Below are 19470 nucleotides of genomic sequence, written 5' to 3'. Positions count from 1 at the left end.
TTTTTTGCACAAAGTTGTCACTAAATGATATATTGCTCACACAGGCCATGGGCATATGTGGAATTGCACCCCAAAATACATTTAGCTGCTTCTCCTGAGTATGGGGATACCACATGTGTGGGACTTTTTGGGAGCCTAGCCGCGTACGGGACCCCGAAAACCAATCACTGCCTTCAGGATTTCTAAGGGCGTACATTTTTGATTTTACTCCTCACTGCCTATCACAGTTTCGGAGGCCATGGAATGCCCAGGTGGCACAAACCCCCCCCAAATGACCCCATTTTGGAAAGTAGACACCCCAAGCTATTTGCTGAGAGGCATGGTGAGTATTTTGCAGCTCTCATTTGTTTTTGAAAATAAAGAAAGACGAGAAAAAAATTTTTTTTTTTTCTTTTTTCAATTTTCAAAACTTTGTGACAAAAAGTGAGGTCTGCAAAATACTCACTATACCTCTCATCAAATAGCTTGGGGTGTCTACTTTCCAAAATGGGGTCATTTGGGGGGTTTTTTTGCCACCTGGGCATTCCATGGCCTCCGAAACTGTGATAGGCAGTGAAGAGTGAAATCAAAAATTTACGGCCTAAGAAAGCCTGAAGGCGGTGCTTGGTTTTCGGGGTCCCGTACGCGGCTAGGCTCCCAAAAAGTCCCACACATGTGGTATCCCCGTACTCAGGAGAAGCAGCAGAATGTATTTTGGGGTGTAATTTCACATATTCCCATGGCATGTTTGAGCAATATATCATTTAGTGACAACTTTGCGCAAAAAAAAATAAAAAAAATAAAAAATTGTCTCTTTCCCGCAACTTGTGTCACAATATAAATTATTCCATGGACTCAACATGACTCTCAGCAAATAGCTTGGGGTGTCTACTTTCCAAAATGGGGTCATTTGGGGGGGTTTTGAACTGTCCTGGCATTTTATGCACAACATCTAGAAGCTTATGTCACACATCACCCACACTTCTAACCACTTGAAGACAAAGCCCTTTCTGACACTTATTGTTTACATAAAAAAATAATTTTTTTTTGCAAGAAAATTACTTTGAACCCCCAAACATTATATATTTTTTTTAAAGCAAATGCCCTACAGATTAAAATGGTGGGTGTTTCATTTTTTTTTTTCACACAGTATTTGCGCAGCGATTTTTCAAACGCATTTTTTGGGGAAAAAACACACTTTTTTACATTTTAATGCACTAAAACACACTATATTGCCCAAATGTTTGATGAAATAAAAAAGATGATCTTAGGCCGAGTACATGGATACCAAACATGACATGCTTTAAAATTGCGCACAAACGTGCAGTGGCGACAAACTAAATACATTTTTAAAAGCCTTTAAAAGCCTTTACAGGTTACCACTTTAGATTTACAGAGGAGGTCTACTGCTAAACTTACTGCCCTCGATCTGACCTTCGCGGCGATACCTCACATGCATGGTGCAATTGCTGTTTACATTTGACGCCAGACCGACGCTTGCGTTCGCCTTAGCGCGAGAGCAGGGGGGACAGGGGTGCTTTTTTTTTTTTTTTTTTTTTTCTTTATTATTATTATTTTTTTATCTTATTTTTAAACTGTTCCTTTCATTTTTTTTTTTTTTTAATCATTTTTATTGTTATCTCAGGGAATGTAAATATCCCCTATCATAGCAATAGGTAGTGACAGGTACTCTTTTTTGCAAAAATTGGGGTCTATTAGACCCTAGATTTCTCCTCTGCCCTCAAAGCATCTGACCACACCAAGATCGGTGTGATAAAATGCTTTCCCAATTTCCCAATGGCGCTGTTTACATCCGGCGAAATCTAAGTCATAAAATGCTCGTAGCTTCCGGTTTCTTAGGCCATAGAGATGTTTGGAGCCACTCTGGTCTCTGATCAGCTCTATGGTCAGCTGGCTGAATCACCGGCTGCATTTTCAGGTTCCCTGTTGAGACAGGAGAGCCAGAGAAAAACACGGAAGACGTTGGGGGGGGAGGGGCATTCCCTCCCACTGCTTGTAAAAGCAGTCTAGAGGCTAATTAGCCGCTAGGATTGCTTTTACATGAAAGCCGACCGCTGGCTGAAAAGAATGATACCAAGATGATACCTAAACCTGCAGGCATCATTCTGGTATAACCACTCAAAGTCGTGAATGGCGTACCTGAAGACAAAAAAATGGTTAACAATAAAGCACAGTAAACGGTAAGGTATAAAAAATTGCATACCTGAAAAGCAAACATGATAAAACATAATAACAATAAAACATTGCAGAATAGAATACAGTAAAAAAGAACAGAACAATAGAGAGAGAGAATAGAGAGAGAAAGAACAATAAAACGACAACTATTTTTTTTTTATTTTATATTTTTGTATGTGTTTTTTTTTTTTTTTACACTTTTTTTTGTAACTAACTTTTATAACTGTAACCGGTTCCAGGTTCGGGTCTCTCAAAATGCGATGGCATCTTGGGAGACCCTGTGAAAGTGTGCCTAGTCTGTGCAATGCTGTACCCTACGCTAATACTCAACTAGTGCATGGTAGCGTTCAAAATATTCACCAATGCAAAGACCAGGATTGTCAGGACAGGAGGGACAATAATAGCGGGTGTCACGTCTATATCCGCGCTTGCTGCAGACACAACATCTTTTTTGGGGGGGGGGTTCGTTGGGTAGGGGTACTCGGGAGGACATAAAGAAAATGCCTCTCATGCAGCCGACTGCATTTGGTTGGGGATGTGAATGGGGGAAGTACGGGCGCCGCAGAAGCGGTGGGTTCCCAATTAGGATTGGCGAATGCAGCAGGAAGGGCATTATGGGCACGACGGGCCTGTGTTTGTCTTCTTGGTGGCAGCGGGACACTACTTGTGCTTGCCACCTCACCAGCTTGAACTGCACTTATGGGACTCGCCACGTCACCAAGTGTTACTGCAGTGCTGGTTTGACTACGACCGGGGTGTACTAGGCCGCTGGTGCTTGCCAGTTCACCAAAACGCTACCAAAAAAACTGTTAGCGATCGCAAGGATCAGGCCTGACTCTGCGAACGCTGCAGTTATGCGTTTAGTGTTTTGTAAGTGACAGTGATCGATCGATACTGCACTTGGGTGGGCTGGGCTGGGCCGGGCGGAGGGGCAAAACGCAGGTGCTAGCAGGTATCTGGGCTGATCCCGCTAACACTGCGTTTGTGGGAACCCTAAACTGCTGGGGACGCTAGTATAGATCTGATCAGATCAGATATTGATCCGTTCAGATACTATACCACTAAGGGAGGCGTATGCTGCGTGCGTGGGTGTTAGCGGTACTGGCGCTAACCTGACGCTGCCTGGGGCTGGTGCTTGCCAGTTCACCAAAACGCTACCAGAAAAACTGTTAGCGATCGCAGTGATCAGGCCTGACTCTGCGAACGCTGCAGTTATGTGTTTAGTGTTTTGTAAGTGTCAGTGATCGATCGATACTGCACTTGGGTGGGCCGGGCGGAGGGGCAAAACGCAGGTGCTAGCAGGTATCTGGGCTGATCCCGCTAACACTGCGTTTGTGGGAACCCTAAACTGCTGGGGATGCTAGTATAGATCTGATCAGATCAGATATTGATCCGATCAGATACTATACCACTAAGGGAGGTGTACGGTGCGTGCGTGGGTGTTAGCGGTACTGGCGCTAATCTGACGCTGCCTGGGGCTGGTGCTTGCCAGTTCACCAAAACGCTACCAAAAAAACTGTTAGCGATCGCAGGGATCAGGCCTGACTATGCGAACGCTGCAGTTATGCGTTTAGTGTTTTGTAAGTGACAGTGATCGATCGATACTGCACTTGGGTGGGCCGGGCAGAGGGGCAAAACGCAGGTGCTAGCGAGTATCTGGGCTGATCCCGCTAACACTGCGTTTTCGGGAACCCTAAACTGCTGGGGACGCTAGTATAGATCTGATTGGATCAGATATTGATCCGATCAGATACTATACCACTAAGGGAGGCGTATGCTGCGTGCGTGGGTGTTAGCGGTACTGGCGCTAATCTGACGCTGCCTGGGGCGACGCATATCACCGCCGGGCGATCAGGGGGCTAAACCTTTATTCGGTAATAAACGGCGGGTGCCCTGACACTATAAAAAATAAACAAACTAACCAGCGTCACTCGTAACAGTTATACGGTGATCAGTGGTGAAAGGGTTAACTAGGGGGCAATCAAGGGGTTAAAACCTTTATTAGATAGTATATGGGGGTCCCTGACGCTATAAAACGCTGACGGCGAACCTAAATATTTACGTCTCTAACTATCGTCACCAGCGACACTAATACAGCGATCAGAAAAATGATCGCTTAGTGACACTGGTGACAGGGGGTGATCAAGGGGTTAAAACTTTATTAGGGGGGGTTAGGGGGGTATCCTAGACCTAAAGGGGGCTACCACTCACTGCCCTAACACTGTAACTGTCACAAACTGACACTATGCAGTAATCAGAAAAAAAAAAAAAAAAAAAAAAAAAAAATACTGCTAATGTCAGTTTGTGACGGGGGGGGGGGTGATTGGGGGGGGGTCGGGGGGCGATCGGGGGGGGATCGGGGGTGTAAGGTATGCCTGGCATGTTCTACTGTGTGTGTTTGTGTGTTGTGCACTTACATGTCTTCTCTCCTCGGCGCTGGACGGAAACTGCCAGACCGAGGAGAGATGACATCACATCCTCTGCCTGTGTGAAACTATACACAGGCAGAGGAGGATTCCCATTGGCTGGGAGCGATCGCGAGGGGGGGGCCACGATCGGATGGTCTCCCCCTCGCCTCCCGACGCTCCCAGTCAGATGCCGACCGCCGCTGGCACCGGGGGGGGGTCCGATCGGACCCCCCGCCCGCGGGAGGCAGATCACGTACAGGTACGTGATTCTGCCTGCCCGTGCCATTCTGCCGACGTATATATACGTTAGGCGGTCGGCAAGTGGTTAAGGAGGGCTATGGCTGGGGTTTTCGGGATCTGAACTTTCGTAACTTTTCGAATCAGGGAGAAAATCTTGCTCCAGTAGAGCCTTAATCTCGGACATTCCCACCATATGTGGGCCATGGAGCCTGAGAGTTGACACCCTCGGAAGCACCTGGGGTCTGCTGACGGGAACATTTTGGCCAATCTGTCCGGGGTAAGGTACCATCTAGTAATGACCTTGAGGCTGGATTCTATCAGAGAGATATTCTTAATGCCCTTATAGGATCTATTAAAGGTGACCCTCCATATCTCTATGTCCCAGTGGAAGGATAGGTCGCTCTCCCAAGGGAGCATGTATGGGGTCTTTAAGGATTGATGAGACAGTAACTGATAGATGATGGAGATTCCGCCCCTCTGTTCTGTGGACTGCCCACACCATAATTCGTATGGTGTGAATTTGGGAGGCGAGGTTTTCTCCCCCCAAATGTGAACAAGGAAGTGTCTTATTTGGTAAAATCTATAACGTTCTGAATTAGGGATTTCTAGTTGATTCACACAAAATTCAAGGGAAATAGGGCCATTGGAAGTGAAAAAGTGTCCGATTCGATACAACCCCTTGTCCAACCACCATCTAAAGGCTTTAATGTCCAGGCCCGGAGTAAAGTCGTAATTGTTGAAAATGTGCGCTGGGGGCGGCTACTCGAGGTTAATGCAGGGTTGTTTCTCAAATTGTCCCAGATTTTCAATGATTGAGAGAGAGAAGGGGAGAGGATTGGGGGGATGCTGTCTTGGGGGAACCCTGAGTAGGAAGTCAAGGGTGTAGGATGGAGCGGCCTGTCTTTCTATTTGAATCCAGTCTGGTTTCTCAGCCTTAGAGTAGACTGCGGAGAGCTGGGCTAACCTGGCAGCTTGAAAATACCAGAATAGATGGGGCAGCCCCAAACCCCCTTGTGGTCTGGGTAGGAATAGGGATCTTTGCTGGATTCTATGTCCTCTACCCCCCCATATGAATTTGTTGACTTTTCTTTGCAATGAGGTCAAATGGTCCTTAATAATGTTTATTGGAAGGGCCCTGAGGAGGTAGAGGAGTCTTGGTAGTAATGTCATCTTAATAGCGTGGATTCTCCCGAGCCAGGATACTCCCCTTTGTCCAGTTTCCTAAGTCAGCTTCAAGCTTACGGTATGTTTGAAGGAAGTTAGCAGGGTATAATTGTTCCATTTTAGCTGTGAGTTTAATCCCTAGGTAATCAATGGAGTAGTCGCTCCACCTAAAGTCAAAGGCACTTTGAAGAGCGACTACTGTGTCTGTCTTGAGGGAAATGTTTAAGGCATATGACTTAGAGTAGTTAACCTTTAACCCTGAAATTGTTGAGAACTCCTTCAGGAGTTTGCAAAGGTTTGGGAGGGAGGTGATCGGGGACGTGATGAAAAGGAGCATATCGTCCACAAATAGGCCGCATTTGTGGACTTGGCTCCCACAGGGCACACCATTAATGTTGGGATTAGATCTTATTGCTATTGCCAGTGTTTTGATCGCCATGGCAAAAATTAGAGGGGAGAGAGGGCAGCCCTGTCTAGTGCCTCTTGCTATATTAAGGGGGTTGTAGGCGGATCACCACCTTTGGGGTGGAGTACAGAGATCAAAGGACCCCTAAAAAACTGGTCCCAAAACCCCACTTCTCCAGTAGGGAAAAAAGATAAGGCCATTCGATCGAATCGAAGGCCTTATGTAAGTCCAGTGATAGGATCATTCCTTCTTGCTTGGGGCCCCCTACCCAATTAGATTGGAGAATGGAAACAATGTCGACCGCTCTCCTAATTTGGTCTGGCCCTTGCCTGCCCGGAATGAAACCCACCTGGTCTTTATGGACATAAAATTTAATAAAGGTTGCTAGACGGTTGGCAAGAATTTTTGTCAAAATGTCCAGGTCATTATTAATTAGGGAGATGGGTCTGTAATTTTCAACTTCCTCGTGGTTTTTGTTGGGTTTGGGGATTACTGAGATGAACGCAGTGTTCAAGTGTGGATCTAGTCGGAAGCCTAAGCTTTTAGAATTAAAATATTTTGCCATGTGGGGGGTCAAAAGTTTGCCGAATGTCTTGTAGTAGGGGACTGATAGACCGCCAGGACCTGGAGCTGAGCCAGTCTTAAGACTTTTGATAACCTCCCTAATCTCCTCCGCGGAGAAGGCTTTGTCCATTAAATCTTTGTGTTCCATGGAAATGGAGGACAACTGGAGGTTCTGAAGAAAAGAATTGGTCAAGGAGCCTCTCTCTGTTTGGGTAGAATTATAAAGTTTGGAGAAAAACTCGTGGAAGGCAGTCGTGATTTTAATTTGGTTGGCTGTTGGAGGCTGACCTGCTATATGCAGTTTGGGGAAAGTATGAGAATGGTATTTGGGAGTAAGCTTTGCGGCTAACATTGGCCCAATTTTATCTTTTTGGCAGTAATATTTGGCACCGCTGCAGTGGATGTGTTTCTCCACTTTGGCTGTTAATGCTAGATTAAGCTCGAGCCTAATCGCATCTAGACGGTCTGTTAAAACCTTAGATGGGTGTTTCTTGTGATCGGCTTTTAAGGTTACAAAGGATTTTTCCAACCTTTGGATGTCAATCAGACGCTCCTTCTTGACCTGGGTCGATATCCGGATGAGCTCACCTCGGATGGCAGCCTTGTGGGCAGCCCAGAGGGTCTCGGGGGAGATGTTGTCTACATCATTTAGACGAAAGTATTCTTTGATGGCGTCAGCTATCACCTTGGTATGGATTGGGTCGCTAAGAAGCGACTCATTCAATCGCCAGTATGAGCCCCGTTTCCCCGTAAGAATATTTCTCAGGGAAAGGAGGACCAATGAATGGTCCAACCATGCTGTGTCCAAAATAGAAGCCTTATTTAGTCAGAGGAATGAGATTTGTAGGAATAAGTATGTGGTCAATCCTGGTGTAGGATTGGTGGGGGGAGGAGAAGTGTGTAAAGTCTCTACTTTTGGGGTTCAGTTCCCTCCAAATGTCTACTAAGCCATGGGTGTGTAGTATTTTGGCTATTCTGGTGCTTAGTTTCGTAGGGCGCGTAAGCTGGTCTTTAGGGGGCTTCGTTTTATCTAAACCTTGGTCAAAAGCCACATTGGAGTCTCCCCCGAAAATGACCTTGCCCTCCAGGAGGGGGTTTAGAGCTGTAAAGAGGTTCTAGAAAAAGTGGCTTGACCCTTATTAGGGGCATAGTAAGAAATTATAGAATATAGAACTCCCTCTAAAGTGCCCTTTACAAGAATAAACATTCCCTCTGGATCTCTAAAATCAGAAATGTTGGAAAATTTGCTGTTTTTTGAGAAAATAATTGCTACCCCTTTCATCTTGTTTTGTGCATTTGCGAGGTAAAAGGATAGATAGTATGAGTGGAGGAACTTGGGGTTTTATCGAATCGAAAAGTGCGTCTCCTGAAGTAACACTACATCCAGTTTAAGGGATCTGTAGTGTTTAAATGCTACTCTCCTTTTCCTAGGGGAATTCACAAAATGAGGTGGGGGTAAGGGTTCTTTGAAAAAAAAAATAGAAGGGAATAGGCCCTCAAAATATTTGGACCCATTTGTTCAAATCCCCATAGAACCGTCCTGGAGGGGAGAGAACCCCCGTCTCCCAGGTGTAGCAGATCCCTTCGGATTCGAAACCTCGACAGGAAGGGAGAGGGCACCGAACTCCTGCTTCTGAAAAGTCTGGATTGCAGTTGGGCAGGAAGTCGCTGAAGTCTCTCCTCTCTGGACAGTGGGAACTTGTGGTAGAGGGGCCTTTAGCAACAAAATATGTCCTGAAACTGGGGACCGAACTGGTCCAAAATTTGGGGTTGGAGCTCCAGCTCCATCAACAGAAGGAACCACTGTCCCAAAGGAGGTGCCCATGAGAGGACATTGGAGTGAGGAGATCCAAACGACCTCTTACGGTGGTCTTCCATCCTTGCTCTTCTTAGAGGGACCCTTGTTCCAAAGGGGGGAGACAGGACTGGCAGGAGGGGGACGTTTGGATGACCCCGATGACGATGTGGAGAAGTCCATGGGTGCCTCCTGAGAGATTAATTTCAGGGACAACAACAGTCTTTCACCATCAGGAAGGTTGGAAAATGAGTGGGTTTTACCATGAATTGAGAACTTCACAGCAAAAGGGAAGGACCAGCGTTACTTAATGTCCCGTTGAGTTAGGACCGTAAGGAGTGGTTTGAGCGATCTTCTTCTGTAGATGATGGATGGAGCCAAATCTGCAAAAATCTGCATCTGGTGCCCCTGGTGCTGTAGTTTAGGCTTCAGACGAGATTGGCGCATGACCGCCTCCTTAAAAGCATAAAAGTGCGGTTTTACTATAATATCTCTGGGAGTTCCATCTTTTCTGGGGGGTCCTAGTGCCCTGTGCGCTCTGTCTAGTTCTAAACGAAGCGGCGGGATATTTGGGATGAGCTCTGAGATAATGTCTCAAACCATGAGGGGAATATCTGTGAAGGACTCTAGAAGGCCTCTAATTCTGAAATTATATCTCCTGGACCTATTTTCAAGGTTGTCGATCCTGGAGAGGGCCGTATCAAGTTGTTCCTGGATGGTCTGAATGTGCGCTGCATTTTGGTTGGTTCTGGAAACTGTACTTTCAATTTTGCCCTCCATGGCCTCTATTCTGGAACCCAAACTAGAGAGGTCCGATTTAATAGTGTTGGTGATTTGGGTTGCTGTGTTGGCCAGTCCCCTCTAACAGAGTAGAGAATTTAGCAAAAAGGTCTTCCTGAAGTGTGGTGATGTCCCTGACTGAAAAGCCAGGGGACAGGTTAGCAGATGGGTGAAGCTGAGAAGGCATGGACGGGGATAGCGCATATTCCTCCAGATGCATGCCGATCAAGGACTCCGTGTAGGCCGGGGAGGGGGCCTGGTGCTTGTGGAGGCCATGAGGGGCTGCCTGGGACATGCTGGGGGTGCCCTATGCCGCTTGGGAGTAAGTCAGAGTCGCTGGGGTAAGTACTGGCCTGTTTTCTGGCACCCTGAGGCTGCATGAGGCTGGATAGATTCAGTGCCCGTGGCCATCTTGGTACTCCGGTCCTCCCCCGCCGAATTGAATTGCGGGCCGAGGTCCCGTCGTGCCGAGGGACTGGACATCTCTGAGTGCCCCCCCAAGGTTCCCGTACCCGGTTGGGCAGACGGGATACTCCTCCGTGGGCTGTAGTGGTGATAGTGCGGCTCATTAGTCAGGGGTGGTACGGAGCTCACGGCTCAGGCAGCCATATTGGAGCTCTCGTGCATGCGCCCCATCATTGATGTTTTAGGGAGAGTTTAAAACACCTCCAAATCCCTTCCTTTTTTGTGGTATTTTGAATCTCAAAATGTTTTAAATTTTTTGACATTTTATAGAAAAGCCAAATTTTGAAGATGCACACAGTGTGTCAACATGTGCTATCTGCCATCACGGGAGATCAATGTAGGCGTTTTGTGGGTGCAACCCCTTCCTCAATAATAAAGTAGCTGAGAGGAAGGGGTTGCACCCCCAAAACACGTGCCTTGATCCCCTGTGCTGGCAGCTAGCACATGTTGACATTCTGCAATTTGTGTGCATCTTCAAAATTTGGCTTTTCCAGGGGTGACTTCACCCCATCTGAACGCAATATCAAACATAGTTTATAAATACTCATGTCTGATATTGCCTTCAATTTCTACAAAAGTTGAACTTTGTAAGTTACAGATTTGTGAATTTCTTGTTTGTTTGAAACATGCCTGTTTTACCTTAAATGGACATTTCTACTTTTATTAATGTGACCAAAAAATTGTTTTACAACAAACATGTTGGTTTGTTTTAAAAACCTTTTATAAATGCACATGTGGTTGTGCTGGTATTAAAAAAAGATTGATACTCAAGAATGTGTGGATTATTGTTTTAATGCTCCAAAAATTTTGTTGTGGTAAAATTGGTGTTTCAGTGACAATGGGGGTTATTTCCTAAGGGCAAATCCACTTTGCACTACAAGTGCAGTTTCAGTGCAGGCTCAAGTGCACTTGTAGTGCAAAGTGTCTTTGCCTTTAGTAAATAACACCCAACAGTGCTTTATAATGTTACACAATCACGCCATTTTCAGGACTCCCCACATTTCTGTCAGGGTCAGTTAAAAGAAACACAAGCAGTAAATGTCACCAAAGATTTTAGTAGTTAAAATTTTTTTATTTTAAAAATGTATCAGACATTGTCTGGCATACTGATGGCCCCCTACCCGCAAAGTATTCAAGGTATCTAAGATGGACCTCGCGGGCACTCAGGGGGGGCAAGCCAGGACGGCTAGCCTCAAGCGTCATCAGGGTTGGTTCATTTTACATCAATTCTGGGCCCCACTGAGGCAGCATAGTTGGCAGAATTTCTCCTTAAAAAGTTGTGGAGAACACAGCATGCCAGGATGATGTGATTCAGTTTATACTCCGCCATGTGTATGGGTGTAAGAAATAGGCGGAACTGGCTAGCCATGATTCCAAACATGTTCTCCACCACTCTTCTGGCTCTGTCCAGCCGGTAATCAAAAACCCTCTGGTCCAGGGTGAGGGTCCTCATAGGGAAAGCCGCATAAGATGGTCCCCCAGTGCAAACGCTTCATCCGCAACAAAGATGAAAGGGAGTCCTTCCACATTGTCTTCTGGAGGTGGAAAGTCCAAGCTGCCATTCTGGAGATGCCTGTAGAACTCCGTCTGGGCGATGACTCCACCATTGGACATCCGGCCATTCTTCCCCACGTCCACATACAGGAACTCATAAGTAGCTGACACCGAGTTGGGTGGTGGGATGATGTGGACGTGTTTCCCATCAATTGCCCCTCCGTAGTTAGGGAAGTCCCACCGCTGGGCAAAGTGGGAGGCCACAGTCTGCCATTCCTGTGGGTTGGATGGAAACTGTGGAGTCAAACAAGAAAAAGAAATTAATCATTTTGCACATAAACATGACATAAACAGACACAAACATTCTTGGCCAACATCAGTATCAAATTTATTTTAGGGAGTATTTAAAGACCAAGGTATAAGGTCCACTTATCAGATTTCCCCCCCCCTCTCTCATGGGCCATTTTTAAAATTTTATGGGGGGGAGATGTTTTGGACAGGTCACCCTCTACACTTCATTGAGAGATGAATGCCTAAATAATGTGTATTACTTTGGCCAGCCCCTCCTTACTTTACACTATTGCCAGCCCACTGGACAGGTAAGAAGTGTCATAATACAAAGAGATAAATACACACTGTACACATTTTATCACATTTTTACATACTGCTATTACCTATCAAGATAATAATAGGATACAAAAACTTTAAACAGTACCATTTAAAATGTATTTAGGCAGGCCCTTGCACTACATGCTTTGGGGAATTCATCCATAAATCTGACCACAAAAGAGGTGGGTATAGTGTGTATGGGTTTGGCAAAGTCAGCAGATAGATGATTGGTATCAGCTGAGTTAGCAGTTGGGGGAGGGAGGGTTCCAAATGATTTTGGGACACCAAAAAAAAACCTCTGGCACTCTGCCTGAATTTAAAGCACAAAACATATTTTTACACATTTTAGGGTTTATTTAGGGTAAAGCACTACTATGGAGCTGACAAAATACATTGTTAAGTGACTACATGAGGTGAATATAGGGCCAGGAGAGCATGCTGGGGAGGTAAGTGAAGGCAAATATGTATGAAGGACAAAAAAAAATTAAATAAAAATCCAGCATGCATGAGGACAAAGGGGACATTCACAGCATATTACAATCATGGTAATTAGGGAATGATGAAAGAAATACAATATATTATCAAACATTAAATACAATAAAATGTGATGTTAAAGGATAAAAACCTTAATATACTCCTTCTGCAGGACCTGGATGATGGCAGAACAGGTCTCTGGGATATTGATCCCCAGAGCCTGGGGGGAGATGCCTGTCGAGAACTTGAGGTCCTGCAGGCTTCTCCCGTCGCCAAGTACCACAGGGTGGCGACTAGCCTCTGCTCCGGAGTGATGGCTTGCCTCATGCAGGTATCCTGCCTGCTGATATAGGGGGTCAGCAAAGCCAACAAACGGTGAAATATGGAGTCCGTCATCCGGAGAAAGTTTCTGAAATCATCAGGATTATTCTCACGGATCTCACGGAGAAAAAGTATATGACAGAACTTGTCACGCTGGAGCAACCAATTCTTGGTCCATGAACTCCTCCCCACCCTGTTCATGGACTGAACTTGTGTCAAGGTAAGGACCCCAACACCAAGCCCCCTCACAGCACAAACTCTACGATGAGTACGTATATGCAACATGGCTAGAAAATGGTCGGCTGCTCAGAATGAAGTAACAGAACGTACTGAAGAACAGCAAGGCCTGTGAAGAGCGACCTGAAAAACAGCAACGAGCGGACAAGAACGCACTGAATAATCAAATACGAACTCACTGCACGCACTGAAGAGCAGATACAAACCGACAAGCACAAACTGAACAGCAGAAAACGATCTGAAAACCACGAGTCTGAAAAAGAGCGAATCGTCTCTCACCAAACTTTTACTAACACGAGATTAGCAAAAGGAGCCCAACGGGTGGCGCGCTTGGTTCTGAACTGCCCTTTTCTAGTCTCGTCGTACGTGGTATATGTGACCGTGTTCTTGGCGATCGGAAATTCCGACAACTTTGTGCGACCATGTGTATGCAAAACAAGTTTGAGCCAACATCCGTCAGAAAAAATCCATAGATTTTGTTGTCGGAATGTCTGATCAATGGCCTCATAAAGCCAACCTGACAGCCCCCCACAAATAAACACAGATTACTATGCTTTAATTACAATTGAACACAGTGAGTGATCGGTACCGATCGCTCATTGTATTCATTCAGGAATGGAAGGGACTGGTAAATGACAAATTTACTGGACCCTTCAACTACTCTCCATCCTGAAGGATCCTATTGTGTGCTTGTAGCTGCCTGTGGGATGGAGAGGAGGAAAGCCGGAAGCACTGGGGGGTACACAGGGGAGCCTGGGCAGCAGAGGGAAAGATATGGTGCACAGAGAGGGTGATTGGAGTGATGGTGAGGAATTACTGGAACTGATACCCTATATGGCTTTCTTTGCAGCAGCTGAAAGCTGGCGGGAGGGAGAGGAGAAGAAGCCAGCCTTCAGCTGCTGCAGAAAGAGTGTTACACGGGACTGGTTCCAGTAATTGCCCCCTCCAACCGGATGAACCTGCACTGGGGGCCAGGTGTGGAGAAATTAAAACTGTAGGAGTGTGAGGGACCACTAACCCCTAGCTGTGGGCCAGATAAAATCTTGCAGGGGTCTTTAGTTTGGAGACTTCTGGTATAAAAGGAGGCCAGCTCTTACCTGACATTCTGTGTATTTCAGCTTCTTTTTCCAGTGACATTCAGAGGATTTTGGGATTTTTGGGGAAAGTGGCAGAAGAGCCCCAGAAAAGTAAGTTTATCCTAAATTATTTCATCCAAAAATTCTCCAAGGATCCACAATACATCTACTGATGGCCCCACCTTTGTAAGTCCAGATAAAGATAAAAACATCAATAATAATTATAGTTATAATTGTACGTTTTACATCACAAAAAGGATCAGAAAAAATTTCCAAAACTATTTCACCTCAAAATGATATGTGGAACCCTGTATCAGGGGGGTTATGTGGGGTGATCCTCACCTTGCAACAAATACAGGTGCATCTTAGACATGTGCAATTCTTTTATTTCAAATTCATTTTTTAAAGAATTTTGACAAATTCATTAAATTCATTCGGAATTATCCGAATTAATGAAAACCCATTTAACAGATTTTTCCGATTAGTCGTAAATTCGAATATTCGTATATTTGCAAATTGGGAAATCCGAAAAAAATTAAAAAATCTGAAATAATAACTTACTAATAATAACATAACTATAACTATTAAATTATAGGTATTGGAATTTCCTTTAATTTTGGCTGTTAGAGAACGTAAAAAATACTAATTTATCCGAAGTTGCAAATTATCCGAAATAACAAATGCCGTATCTAAACAAATTTATAATAAATAACAACAATAATAATAAAAAAATGTTATTATTTATTATTAATTTGTTTCGTTCCATTTGTTTATAGAAATAAATAAAAGTCAGTACAGCGCTAAACACATAAATATTACAAAAATTGTATAATGCAATAAACACAATATTGATGAAAATTGTGACTATATAGTGCAGAGAAAAAAAAAAAAAAAAATTTGTATCCACTGTTGAAGAACACACATACATCAATTAATAATAGTGACAATCATATAAAGTGACTAAAATAATAATAAAAGTCTATAATCATAAACAAGTGACTATCACACATGTCCACAAGGTGTGTGAGCTAGGAAATGTGCAGTCCAGAAAAGAATGAAAAAGGTAGTGAAGAGATCAAATTATGCGTATAAGATAGATGGCCAAAATGATGACCCTTGAAAAACGAATGAGTCCCAAAGACACCGTAGGAGGTCACCACTGTGGAAGGATCCACCACCATTAGAATATGTGGGGGCTTACTGGAACATGTGGACCCAATTGACTTATACCTAGTGGGTCTAAACAGGCAGTGGTGTTAAACACCTGGTATATAATTACCACTCTGCTCTCCACCAAACAAGCTTTGGACCAATGGGGGGGGATATTCAACTTCCACCTTCAGTATAACCGCAAACTCAAAAGCAGCTATGCAGGACCATCAGAACCATATTTGGCGGTGGATAAATATTCTCAACATCACTCCATTAACACATGAATCCAGGGAGGAAAAGCAGAAAACCTGACATAGTGTAAAACCGTATAACAGGAGTTTAATTTTAAATAATGTAGAACACTTAAATTTCATAAAATATAAAAGCGCATATCAAATATGAGTCCTTATAGACATCAAGAGGGGACGCAATGGCATAAACAGAACTAGGGTTTCGTCTTAAACAGACATAATTTCAAATTAAAGACAGTGAGCCAATGAGGGGGCAGGGCCAAGCTGCAGCTCGGTGTCTGAATGGACACACAGAGCAGCAGCTCGGCTGCCCCATAGCAAGGATTTCCAGCAGGGGACCCCAGAAGAAGAGGATCGGGGCTGCTCTGTGCAAAACCATAACAAAGAAGAGGTAAGTATAATATGTTTGTTAATAAACAAAAAAAATTTGACTTTAATATCACTTTAAACAAGAGTCTTCCCTACATCCGGATCCCCATCAAAGTCCCCTTTATAGTCCTTTTTTACACTAGAGTCCCATCAGAGTACCCTCTACACCAGAGTCCCCATCAGAGTATTGCCTATATAAAAGTCCCCATTGACATCAGGACCCTTACAGAGTTCTCCCTTACATCAGAGTCCACCCTTACCTCATACACTTACAGGGTGGCTGGGAGCCTGAAAGCCCCGAAGTGTGGCTGTATAGCAGGTCTGGATGGAGGAACAATGGTCCTCCTGTAAATGCTGGGGGAAGGATTTGATAGGTTGGTAGGATACCAGCAGCCCTAGCAACCAAATGATGGTATACTGACAGCGCAACCGGAGGAACCTGCACTGGGGTCCAGGTGTGGAGAAATGAAAACTGTAGGAGTGTCAGGGACTACTAACCTTGGCTGCGGGCCAGATAAAATCTTGCAGTGGTCTGTAGTTTGGAGACCTCTGGTATAAAAGGAAGCCTGCTCTCACCTGACATTCTGTGTATTTCAGGTTCCTTTTCCAGTGACATTCAGAGGATTTTGGGATTTTTGGGGAAAGTATCAGAAGAGCTCCAGAAAATGAACAGTAAGTTTATCCTAAATTATTTCTTCCAAAAATTCTCCAAGGATCCACAATACATCTACTAATGGCTACATTTTGTTTGTAAGTCCAGATAAAGATAAAACATCAATAAATTTATTTCGTAGTTATAATTGTATGTTTTACATCACAAAAAGGATCAAAAAAATTTCCAAAAATATTTCACCTCAAAATGATATGTGGAACCCTGTATCAGGGGGGTTATGTGGGGTTATCCTCACCTTGCAACAAATACAGGTGCATCTTAGACATGTGCAATTCATTTAGTTCCAAATTAGTTTTTTAATGAATTTCGACAAATTTGTTAATTCGGAATTATCCGAATTAATGAAAAACCTGTTTAACAAATTTTTCTGATTATTCGTAAATTCGAATATTCGTATATTTGCAAATTGGGAAATCCGAAAACCCAAAAATTAAAAAATCTGAAATAATAACTTACTAATAATAACTTAACTATAACTATTAAATTATAGGTATTGGAATTTCCTTTAATTTTGACTGTTAGAGAACGCAACAAATACTAATTTATCCGGAGTTGCGAATTATCCGAAATAACGAATGCAGTATCTAAACAAATGGACCGTAACAAATTAATAATAGATAACAACAATAATAATAAAAAAAATGTATTATTTATTATTAATTTGTGCCGCTCCATTTGTTTAGATGCAGCATTCGTTATTTCGGATAATTCATAACGTTGGATAAATTTGTGTTTGTTACGTTCACTAACAGCCAAATTTGAAAGCAAATTCCAATACCTAAAATTTTTATAGTTTAGTTTTTGTTAGTTGTTCTTTCGAATTTTCCGGTTTTCTAATTTACAAATTTTTGAATTTACGAATTTAGGAATTTACGAATTTACGTATTGACGAATTGCGATCATAACGAATGACCCGAAAAACAAAAAAAAAACAAAACAAATGAAACAAAAACGAAAATGAACAAATTTTTCGGCAGTGCACATGCCTAGTGCATCGCATAAAATTCAAATATCATCAAAAAGTTAATTTATTTCAGTAATTCAATTCAAAAAGTGAAACTCATATTTTATATAGATGCTTTACACACAGTGGTATATATCAAGCATTTCTTTCTTTTAATTTTGATGATTAAGGCTTACAGCGAGTGACACCCCAAAATTCAGTAACTCAGAAAATTTGAATATTACATAAGACCAATAAAATAAGATTTTTAATACAGAAATGTTGGCTTACTGAAAAGTCTGTCCATGTACAGTATAGTATGCACTCAATATCAATCAGGGCTCCTTTTGCATGAATTACTGCATCAATGCGGCGTGGAATGGAGGCGATCAGCCTGTGGCACTGCTGAGGTGTTATGGAAGCCCAGGTTGCTTTGATAGCGGCCTTCAGCTCGTCTGCATTGTTGGGTTTGGTGTCTCTCATCTTCCTCTTGATAAAATGTACCAATACCTGCTTTAATGATCATGGTATCACTGTGCTTGATTGGCCAGTGAACCCGCCTGACCTAAATCCCATCGACAATCTGTGGGGTATTGTCAAGAGGAAGATGAGACACATCAAACCCAACAAAGCAGATAAGCTGAAGGCCACTATCAAAGCAACCTGGGCTTCCATAACACCTGATCGCCTCCATGCCATGCCACATTGATGTAGTAATTCATGCAAAAGGAGCTCCAACCAAGTATTGAGTGCATACTATACCATACACATACATGGACATACTTTTCACTAAGCCAACATTTCTGTATTAAAAATGTATCAACATTTTTTATCGGTTTTATGTAATATTCAAAATTTCTGAGATACTGAATTTTGGGTTGTCACTCGCTGTAAGCCATAATCATCAAAATTAAAAGAAAAATGCTTGAAATATATCACTCGGTGTGTTCCAGATCTATATAAAATATGAGTTTCACTTTTTGAATTGAATTACTGAAATTAACTTTTTGATGAAATTCTAGTTTTATGAAATGCACCTGTACAGTACCTGACCGCGAGATTGTGTTTCCAGTGCGATACCATAGCGCTGGTTCTCGGCGACAGGGTACTGTGCATGTCGCGCTGTCTCACTCATCGGGAAAGGAAAACTTTGTTTTCCTTTCTCGATGAGTGACAGGCAGTGCTGACAGCTGTCTGGTATGAATCCTGAGGGCGAACGCCGTGCCAAATTTTAAATGAAAAAAACGGCGTGGGTTCCCCCCAGGGGCATACCAGGCCCTTAGGTCTGGTATGGATTGTAAGGGGAACCCCCTACGCCGAAAAATCAGTGTGGGGGTCCCCCCAAAATCCATACCAGACCCTTATCCGAGCACGCAGCCCGGCCGGCCAGGAAAGGGGGTGGGGACGAGCGAGCGCCCCCCCCTCCTGAGCCGTACCAGGCCACATGCCCTCAACATGGGGGGTAGGTGCCTTGGGGGAAGGGGGGCGTCCTGAGGGCCCCCCCACCCCAAAGCACCTTGTCCCCATGTTGATGAGGACAAGGGCCTCTTCCCGAGAACCCTGGCCGTTGGTTGTCGGGGTCTGCAGGCGGGGGGCTTATCGGAATCCGGGAGCCCCCTTTAATAAGGGGGCCCCCAGATCCCGGCCCCCCACCCTGTGTAAATGAGTATGGGGTACATGGTACCCCTACCCATTCACCTAGGGAAAAAAGTGTCAATAAAAAAAAACACAGTACACAGGTTTTAAGAGTAATTTATTAGGCAGCTCCGGGGTATTCTTCTGACTTCGGGGGGTCTCCTTCCGACTTCTCCTGGTGTTCGGCCTCTTCTCCCAGTGTTCGGCCTCTTCTCCCGGTGTTCTGCCTCTTCTCCCGG

General features: G+C 44.0%; 1 protein-coding gene across 1 annotated transcript in view; it reads left to right on the top strand.

Moving 5' to 3' along the window:
- Positions 1 to 19470, top strand: part of LOC141134934 (uncharacterized) — an 86458-nt gene that overhangs the window by 35325 nt on the left and 31663 nt on the right. Inside the window, exons 5-6 of the mRNA XM_073624366.1 lie at positions 14251 to 14319; positions 16578 to 16652. Of these exons, the coding sequence (XP_073480467.1) occupies positions 14251 to 14319; positions 16578 to 16652 (144 nt within the window). The remainder of the gene's footprint in view (positions 1 to 14250; positions 14320 to 16577; positions 16653 to 19470) is intronic.

Source organism: Aquarana catesbeiana, linkage group LG03, assembly GCF_042186555.1.
Source record: "Aquarana catesbeiana isolate 2022-GZ linkage group LG03, ASM4218655v1, whole genome shotgun sequence".
Classification (NCBI taxonomy): domain Eukaryota; kingdom Metazoa; phylum Chordata; class Amphibia; order Anura; family Ranidae; genus Aquarana; species Aquarana catesbeiana.
The sequence above is the reverse complement of the archived record's forward strand: the minus strand, read 5'-3'. Positions and strand labels throughout refer to the sequence as shown.